This window comes from Ailuropoda melanoleuca, chromosome 12, assembly GCF_002007445.2.
Source record: "Ailuropoda melanoleuca isolate Jingjing chromosome 12, ASM200744v2, whole genome shotgun sequence".
NCBI lineage: Eukaryota > Metazoa > Chordata > Mammalia > Carnivora > Ursidae > Ailuropoda > Ailuropoda melanoleuca.
The window spans coordinates 64,725,531-64,735,306 of record NC_048229.1 but is presented as its reverse complement, the minus strand read 5'-3'; the positions used below and the strand labels follow the sequence as shown (position 1 = coordinate 64,735,306).

Genomic DNA, 9,776 nt, shown 5'->3' with positions numbered 1-9,776 from the left:
TTCCTGTTTTCTTTTAAATCCTATAAATTAAAAGGCAAGAGAGAAGTTCACCCAGATATCAGGATCAGGTTTTGTCTGGGTAGTGGAACAATAGATTTTTCTCTCTTTGCCTTTTTCTCTGTAGTCTCCAAATTTTCCTATTAATAAGTATAATAATTTTGTAATAAAAAGGTATTTTAAAATGATATAAATCCTGAATTTATAGAATTTCCTTCTAAGCTGGGGTTAGGTGGGGTATAGTCTATATCATACATGGGTTCAGGTGAAAAGGGCTTGGAAACCTCAGTCTACAAAGAAAACAATAAAGGGGCACCTGGCTGGCTCATTCAGTAGCGTACCTGACTCTTGATCTTGGGGTTGTGAGTTTGAGCCCCACACCGGGTGTAGGAATTACTTTAAAAAAAGGGGGAAAAAAAAGCAGTCAAGTCAGGAGGGCCAAGATATAGATAGGATTAGCGGTAGTCAAAACTTGAGTAATTTGCTTTATTTAAATCCTTCCCAGTGATCCTTTGAGATAACTGAGCAGAGAAGGAGGGAGTATGCATAGCTGTGCTAGCCCATCCAGCAGATTTGAGTGAATTATAAAAAGTCTTCCTCCTGGCAACACAGCTGGGAGCCACGGCACGCGGTTTGTGAGACACATCCCAGCTAGTGTCAGCCCCCATTCACCCCCTCGCCCAGGATCGTGGTGATCCTGGGTAAGGGAGGGATGTGCATGTGAAGATGGGCTCCTGAAAGGATGCTTTTCCTGAAAAAAAAAAAAAAAAGAAGTATATCCAAGAATGATGATGCCAATAGTTTTGCACTGAGGCTGGAGGAAGCCCCAGGGAGAGGTTCTGCTCTGGGTGTTGTAAACTGCCCCCCCCCGTGCTAGTACCCACGTGCGTGTCTACACCCACATGCGCACAAAATTCACTGTACCCAAAATGGACACATGCACACTTGCTCATTACACAAGCACACACCCTCTTTCGGGACTTTAGAAGAACACAATCCCAGTCTACCTTCCCAGTCACTGTTTAAGCAGGAGGTGAACAGATCACTTAAGGTAACCTTGTTCCAAATTCATCTGGCTCTTGTTACAATAACATCAACAACAGTGTTTATATGTGCTGGCATTTCTGCTTATGTCCTCTTTCTTGATGAAAGACATCATTAGTCACTGTCACAGAGGAGGTCCAAAGATGGATCCTCCATAAAAGCAATGAGAGAAGAGCCAAGGGTTGGGGGCAGTTCCCATCAACTCCTTCCCCCCACGAAGTATGCCCAACATCAGATTTTTGTTTGCTAGGACACCCCCTTCACACACACACACACACACACACACACACACACACACACACACTTCTCACTAGGTAAACTAATGCAGTGGTTTTGGCATCTGGCTGCTGCACAGTAAGTAGACTTTTAAAACCTTGGAGCTTTTTAAAAAACACTAATGCCTGGACCCTATCCCAGATCAATTTAGAATCACTGGGGGTGAGCCCCAGGCTTGATTTTTCTTTTTTTAATTCCTTAGGTGACTCCATTATGTATCCAAGGTTGAAAACACATCCTGAGGATTCTCCTCAGCTGAGATTTGCAAGTGCATTTCTGGCACCCGGAGGACAGCAGAGAGCCAGCCAATCCTGGAGGTGAGCTCCAGAGTGTGGAAGTATCTGTCCATTTTCCTCTAGCACCATTTTCCTCTGCCACACCTGTCTGAATTAACTGACCTTAAAAACTGAACAGTGAACTAATGAGCTATCAAGCCAGAAGGAAAAAAGGAAAAGCAGAAAGGGTGCTGATTGGAACTGGAAATGAGGAGGGAGAGCCAGGGAGAAACACAGAGGAGGACAGGACCAGATGGGCAGGATCAGTCCCCACATCTCTGCAATATACCTGGAATTGGATTGACATCGTCTTTTTGTTGGCAAAGGTGCTGCCTCTTTTCTAGGAGAACTGGGGGGTGGGGGGGAACCAGCCAGCCCTTGTCAATGGAAGGACAGAGCTGCCAAAACCTGACTTGGATTAACTTTCAGTTTCTAAACAAAAGAACTTGTGCACTTTGGGGGCTTTTCCTACCCAAAGGATGGGTTAGGGTAATGGGTCTCAGCTGCACTCTTTTGGGGAATGGAGTCCCCATGACAATCTCTCTCCCTTGGTCCTGGCCTTGGCCACGGAGAAATACCCATGTGGCTGATGCTGGAGCCTCCAACCCTGATGCTCACAGTTTGTTTGGGGGAGTTTGCAGGGGGGATGGGTAGGGGGGTTCACGCCTCCCCCACAGCTCTCTGAAGCATCAGCACCACCATTCTTTCAGTAAAGAGAGCCTAATTTCAGGCTGGCCCTTCCCTAGGATTAATACGGTCACTGTAGGATCTGAAGTTTTGAAAGTGGTGTGTGGTCTAATAAAGGTGTGTTGTATGTTGGGGTGGGGGAGGGGGGAGGTGATTGTTCGAGTTCTAGAGACTGTGGAAGTGAGGAGCAGGTGGCTTTGTTCTCCCTAGCGCCAGGCTACCTTGGCGTGTGATGGCTGGGGCTGTACATCAGAAAAGCCCCACCCCGGCACCGTTCTGAGCAGGCTTCAGCTCTAAGGCAGACAGCGAAGATTAAATCTTACATCATTTAATAAGCCACTTAAAGGCCCCTGCCGCTTTTCCCGGCTCCCCGGCAGAGAGGGCTCTCCTGCAGCTCGCAGCTCCCTGCAAACTGCCCTCTGCTGACACCCACAGCTCTCCCCTCAGCTGCTCTGGGGCGGAGGGAGGTGCTGGCTCACTGGCTAAGCCCAAGACCTAGTGAACAGACGAACAAGGTTCTCTGCCCTCGTGCCCTGTCTCCTCCCGTTTGCCAAAACTTACATCTCTGGACCTTATTTCTCCCTTCTGCAACAGAGGGCTGTTCATTCCAGACTCATTTATTTTTCTCTCAATGGAGGGTGTATGGGATAGAGCTACCAATGTACAGAAGCAAGAAATATAGACGCAACAGATCACAGTTTAAAACGATCCACTGTGATCATTCTGAACATGAAATCTGAGAATTGACACCTGGCTTCCAGAAGATGAAAGGGTAAAAAAACCAAACCAAAACAACAGCAAACCTTCAAAGGGAACCTATCTGGGCTCTGATTGGATCGTATGGGAAGACTTTCTACACGTTCCGTGTTGTACACACTCACAACGCGGTTCTCTGCCTCCCCTGCTCCCAGGAAGGCAGTCTTGGGTGTCTGCTACCTTAGGCACCCCCAGAAAGAAGGACAAGCTTTCAAACAATTTATGAAAGCTCTTACAATCCAGGAGCAGGAGGGCTGGGGAGTTCCACGGATCTCATCTCTAGCTGCTGTGCCAACAACAAGGTCAAACACAACACACAGAACAAGGTCCGGTGTCTGAGGCTGGGTTTGGTGTAGGAGGACACTACTCAAAGGGAATCAGTCAGGGCTGACCTTTCACTTGACCTACGTCGTCCATTTAAACAAGCAGGGAACCACTTTCCAGATCCTCACTTATATTAAGAACACTTTTTTTTTTTTTCACCATTTGGAATATAAAGTATCTGCTGGGTAGCAGCAAAGCACAATGGTTAAAAGCCCAGCTTTGGGAGCCAGACTGCCTGGGTCCAAATACTGGTTTAACTACTTATCACCGGGTATGTAATCGAGGGTGAGTAATTAGCCTCTTGGGTGCCTCATTTTTCCCATCTGTAAAACAGGGATAATAATAATACCTACCTCACAGGCCAGGTGGGAGGATTAGTAGATTAACAGATCTCAAACGCACAGAAGAGAATAAGAAGTGATGATTCTGTTCAGTGATGTAGAGCTCCGTGTGTTACAAGATGAACTTGATACTTGGAGGGGCCATCAGACCCCATGTCCTGAACCTGGTTTGAAAACCGTGGTCCTTATCCTGGCGACACTCCAAGCCCCTTGAGAGGGCATCCCCTAACACCCAGGGCAGTCTCAGACCTGAGAGTCTGGTAAAAAGCATTTTTGGTTTTTGTTTTTCAGTACGGTGTACGCCCAACCTGGGGCTTCAGCTCACAACCCCTACATCAAGAGGTGCGTGCTTTACCGACCGGGCCAGCCAGGCGCCCCTGGTAAGAATCCTTTTTAGGCCTGCAGGGTCTCAGGATTTCTCTACCAGGAGAGTCCTAATAAGCTGGTGAGTGTACTTGCAAAGTGTGCTGTTGTGCCCCCGTTGGTGGTTTTGGTATACAGAACACTCCAGCCCCTGCAGACTGCCCAGACGTTGAATTATTTAGAACGTGGTCTCAACACTTTGCTGTGGAGACTGAACCTATACTTCATGGGTATTAAAGCAATGTCAATTGAGGATAGGGGACTATAGATCAGCACACACTTTTTGGGGGACATTTTGTACTAACATTTAAAAATGTTCCAAGCCGGGCGCCTGGCTGGCTCAGTCAGTAGAGCACGCAACACTCGATCTCGGGATTGTGAGTTTGAGCCCCACGTTAGGCATCGAGATTACTTAAAAATAAAATCTGAAAAAACTCAAAATGTTCAAGCAGGGTGATCCAACATTTAGACCTCTTAGGACCTATCCTGTAGAAACGCTTCGGTATGCGAAGAGTTATGCTGAGAAACCCTGAAGAATCACTGGAAATTAGGAACAGTTCAATGGACCATCAAGAAACAAATGCTTAAACCAGCTGCAGCTCACCTCTACTACAGAAGACCTGCGCCATCGCATGGGAGAGGCAGCTGGAAGTACTGATAGGAGAGCGTCTCCAAGATATATAACTAAGAAAAAAAAATGTGGGACACTATTTATGGTTCAATCCTATTTTGGTTTTTGAAAGCAGTAATGCAGGCCTGTATTCATTTGGGAAAAGTATGAAAAGCAAGAACGATCTGAAGAGACATCCACGACACTGCTGGTGGTAATCCTGGGGTAGGTGTGGAGGTGAAATTGGGGGAATTTTTCTTTTTTTTGGTTACGTATGTATTACATTTGTTAGAGTTTATGTAACATATGTAATCAGAAAACACCCTCACACACACAGAAGCAGGCAGGTATCCGTACTTGAGGGCTCTGTCGCTCCTGGGCATCCTCAGCGGCGGCCCAAGGCAAGCACAGGGGTCCTGGTAGGCATCCCTCAGCACGTGTCAGCAGAAATCAAACTCTATCTTCATGAGACACATGTGCTGAGGCTCACCTGGATATACGAACCCTGAGTTTTCTTCCCAAACTGTGCTCTATACTCATTTGGGGGGCGGGGGGGGGATGGAGAGAGGCTCTATAGTAGTTAACAGAGGTTTGAGAGTCTGGCTGATACCCAGGAGACGTGGGGCCAAATTCCACCAGAAGGGAATAACCATAGCTTGCCTCCCTGTTCCACGAGGTTATTGTGAGAATCAAACAAGGTTTTGGATGCAAAATGACTTTTCCCCAACGAAAGGGAACACAGAGCAACCGATCTTCCTATTCTGTGCCCCACGGGGACTGCAGAGGGTCACGGGGAGGGAGGACAGTCCCTGAGCCCTCCTGGTGGCGCAGAGCTCCAGAGGCAGGACGAAGAACCGTAGAGAAGGACAACAGCAGATGACCCTCCAAATAAGTAGGCGTGGCCCCTTCCAGGGCCGATGGTGAGGGTCTGCATTCCCTCTTCACTTGCCAGCAGGCAGCCCTGAGCCCCGCCAGCAGGGAAAGGTGCCACTGCCGGTGCCCTGGGAGACAGCTTCCCAGCCCCCGGCAGCATCTCCCTTCCAAGCCGAGCGATGCCTGCGAGTCAGAGGTGCCTCGCACTGCAGTGAGCAGGCTCCATGTGACTGCAGAGTGTCTGCGGTGCAGAACTTGCTGGAGGACACAGCCAGGCTCTCCTGGGTCCTGGCTGCTGCTGCCCAGGCTCGCCAGGCAACAGCGGCTACCGCTCGCCCCCCACCTGGAACTCTGCTCCCCTCTCCCACCCTCACCCTCATCCTCACCACTGACATTCCGGCTGAGATTCTGGATTTCTGTGCAAAACGACTACAGAAGCCAATCTGGTTTTGCACAGGTCAGATGCATCATCCCTCAGCTCTTCCTCCCAACTGAACCACTTTCAGATGCCTTAGCCATCCCTCCACCTCGGCAAAGTGCTGCGGAGTGTCACGGGGCAGGTGGCAGGCAAGGCTCTCACAGACAGAGTGGGGGTGGGGGGACAGGAGGGCAGATCAACACATTTGCTTTCCAGAGAAGGGGATGGTGAAGAGATGGGGCTTACCACTTCATGGTGATTGAAGGAAAAAGGTGGCTGGGTACAAAACTCCTTTGGGCTATGGGCATTTCCCATTTTACAGTATTCATCCATTTGGCCTCAAAGCACTTTATAAGTGGAGGGGGCTTCAGGTGGAAATAGGTGTGTGGCTGTCCCCCTTGCTCAGAGTGGTGCAAAGGATCCAGCACACCACACCCTGCCCCATCGGTTCCCCTTCCTTCTCGCTCACTCCCCTGGAGCCACCCTGGCCTCCCGGCCTGTCCTCAGACCTGCCAGACACAGTCTTAGCTCCGGGCCTGTGCACTTGCCATTCGCTCTGTCTGGAAGGCTCTTCCCCCAAATATCTTCCTGGTCACTCCCTCACCTCCTTCTGATCTTTACGCAAATATCAACTTCTCAGTGAGGACTTCTCTAAACAACTAATCTAAACGTACAGCTCCCATCCCTATACGCTCTGCATCCACCTTCCTAAGTTTCCTCCAAAGCATTTAACCTCACTTGACATTCTGTCTCCTGTATTACCTTCTTTATTGCCTGTCTCCTCCCAGTACAATGTAAGCTTCCCCTGAGGGTATGGGTTTGGTCTGCTTTGTTCACTGCCCTGTTCTCAGTGCCCAGCACAGCACCTGGCACATAGTAGGTGTTCAGTAAATGGCTGTCACTGTTGCTGTGATGTGCTTTGCTGACTGCCAGTCCCTGTCACCTTGGCCTTTCTATGTAGATGGGTGAGCAGAGCCACAGGAAAGGTAAAGGAATACAGAGAGATGAAGAAAGGAGAGGAGTATTAGCAAGTACAGAGAGATGGTAAGGAGCAAAAGTGAAGGTCAGGCGATTTCTGATTAAGTAACAGAGGGCTTGTAGAAGGGCACATGCCGAGGAAGAGGAACCACACAGCAGAGAGGGAGACTCTTCAGAAGATTCCAGGAGTCACCGATGCTCACGCAGTAGACATGGGGCTTGGCTGCAACCTTGTCTCTCGCTTCATAGCCATCTTCTGTAGGCCAAGAAGCTGTGGGCAGCAGGCCTGCAAACAGGAGCCAGAAACTGAAGGGAAAAGAGGGAGGGAAGGTGGGATGGGGCCAAGTAAAAGACCACGTGGATGATCCAGGGGAATGTGGGTGGCAGACAGCTGGGCAATGGGAGGGACCAAAGGTGAGAGGCCAAGGGAAGTTCAGTAGGACAGATAATAAGGGAGCCAACTAGAAGAGCAGCACAGAGAAGGTGGCCTTGGAGGAAGGGCAGAGGTGGGAGCAAGCCTGAGGACATTGCTATTACATCTTCCATTGACCAGACATACCTCACAGGCCCTGTGGACGGAGGCATCATGACTGCTCCTGTCACCTGCCAGGGAGTTCCGTGCCTCTTTCTTTCTTTCCTTTTTTTAGTTTTGTATTTTTATTATCCTTAAGTTCTTTTTTTTTTTTAAGTGTACTTATTTTTAGTAATCTCTATAGACAACGTGGGGCTTGAACTCATGACCCCGAGATCAAGAGTCATATGCTCCTCTGACTGAGCAAGCCAGGTGCCCCTATCCTGAAGTTCTTAATTCTCATGCTCTTTCCCAAGGATGGATATATAAATATACATATATATATAAAATAAATTTGTAAATATAAATTTGGAAACTTTAATATTTTGGTAATGTGTAGGAGGGTTACATTATGGTGTCTTTCCCTTGAATTTGGTAACAAGGTCAAAAAAGTCACTCTCTGAAATGGAATCCATCAAAATCAATAAAGAACAGATGCTTTTAGCCACCTGCCAAATAATTCAAATTAAGTGCCAATTTATAAGTGGAGACACAGGGACTAGAATGCTTCTGGAGGCACTCCCCAGGAGAATAGATTTTGAGACCAGAGTTTCTCAGTCTAATCAAGGTGATCAATTAGGATCTATGTTCAGAACCGGAATGCATTTAATGCAAAAGAAGTTTTAAGTTAATCCAATCATCCAACATATCCAATCTGATGGTCCAAAGTACACTGTATGGAGTGCAGTTAAAGGCAGGCTGAGAAACAAGAATTTTCAGGACATATAGAGCTGGTTCAAAGGAGATTCATCTCTGGTTTGAAAGCCCTAATCCTGATTTTCTAGACATCCTGATTTGAAGAATGGAAACAAATCCAGCTCCCCCAGCTGAATGACAATATTTCTCAAAAACATCTAATTACCGTTGTTCTAATTCTTTGCTTACTAAGATAACTTGTGACCCATGTCTGTAAGAAGGCCACTTTAAAGGAATGCCCACCACAAAGGTTCTAAGCTAAGACCCACATCTGGAATCTGGCCAGAGAGAAATACCTTGTGGTTAACTGGCAAATGGGCGAGCTCACACACAGCTCCTTCAGTCATCTGTGAGTTTTGGGAAATTGTGTTTTGGTTGCCTAGGCCTGGTTACCCCAGGGAGTGGAGATGAAATTCTGTACCAGCCCCACAAAGCTGAGGCCTGGTCAAGAAGCACTGACTTAGCCTTGTTGAGGTACTGACATCAGGGAGGGCTGGTCGGAAGCAGTCAGCCTATTTCCCCTTTTTGTCTTCTCTCTCTCTCTTTCTATCTTTTTTCAAAGATTTTATTTATTTGAGGGGCGCCTGGGTGGCTCAGTCGGTTAAGCGTCTGCCTTTGGCTCAGGTCAGGATCCCAGGGTCCTGGGATTGAGGCCCACATCAGGTTCCCTGCTCAGCGGGGAGCCTGCTTCTCCCTCTCCCCCTGCCTGCTGCTCCCCCTGCTTGTTCTCTCTCTCTAATAAATTAAATCTTAAAAAAAAAAAGATTTTAGTTATTTGAGAGAGAGAGAGAGAATACAAGCAGGGGGAGGGGCAGAGGGAGAATCAGACTCCTCACTGAGCATGGAGCCCGATGTGGGACTTGATCCCAGGACACTGAGATCCTGACCTGAGCCAAAGGCAGGTGCTTAACCTACTGAGCCACCCAGGCACCCCTTTGTCTTTTCTTTTAGCTGCAAATTCAGTGGCCAAAATATATAAATAAAGAGGAGTCCACAGTGCTACATCTGACATGATTTCAGTAAACTTGGCATCATGTCATCAATATGCTACACACTTTCCAGTACACATTTCATCAACCCATTGTCTCAGCATTCCTCCCTAAAGGAGCAGAGAACCGAATGCAAGATATAAACTCTCTCATCTGAGATATTTGTGGCTCTTTTATCCTATAATCAGGGCAATTTAATGAAAATAGTAGCAGAGGGGGCTAAGAAAATAGCTAGGAGGACAAACAAAGGGCATATCCTTCATCTCTGGAAGATTCAACCAGCTTGACTCTCTTTTCTGGAGCTCATATCCTCCTCAATGCCATAGCTTTCCATCTCAATAGCAGAGGACCAGATTCAGACCTGTTCTTTCTAGCCCACATAATATTATTCCATTTTGCATGTTTTGATCACTTTCCTTCCCCTCCCTGCCTCCAAATGCATCTCTGTGCTCCGATGTGCCTCTTGAGCAGCCAAGGATGACTAGCTCTGGCTGATCCTCATTACCGCGAGGAAGAACAATCTCAGCCTGGAAGAATATCAAGATATGTGACACACGTGCCACTCAGGAGGCGATCAA

General features: G+C 47.8%; 1 protein-coding gene across 9 annotated transcripts in view; it reads right to left on the bottom strand.

Annotated features, from left to right (window-relative positions):
- LOC100478996 (hyaluronan synthase 3) overlaps positions 1 to 9,776 on the bottom strand; it is a 213,033-nt gene that overhangs the window by 14,288 nt on the left and 188,969 nt on the right. The window contains exon 1 of one of the 9 annotated variants that reach the window (XM_034638557.1): positions 4,668 to 8,845. The exons of 7 other annotated variants lie outside the window; for them this stretch is intronic. In XM_034638557.1, the coding sequence (XP_034494448.1) occupies positions 4,668 to 4,697 (30 nt within the window). In that variant the 5' untranslated portion in view covers positions 4,698 to 8,845. Of the gene's footprint in view, positions 1 to 4,667; positions 8,846 to 9,776 lie in introns of those variants that run through there. One more of the 9 variants, XM_034638560.1, reaches the window with a different exon arrangement.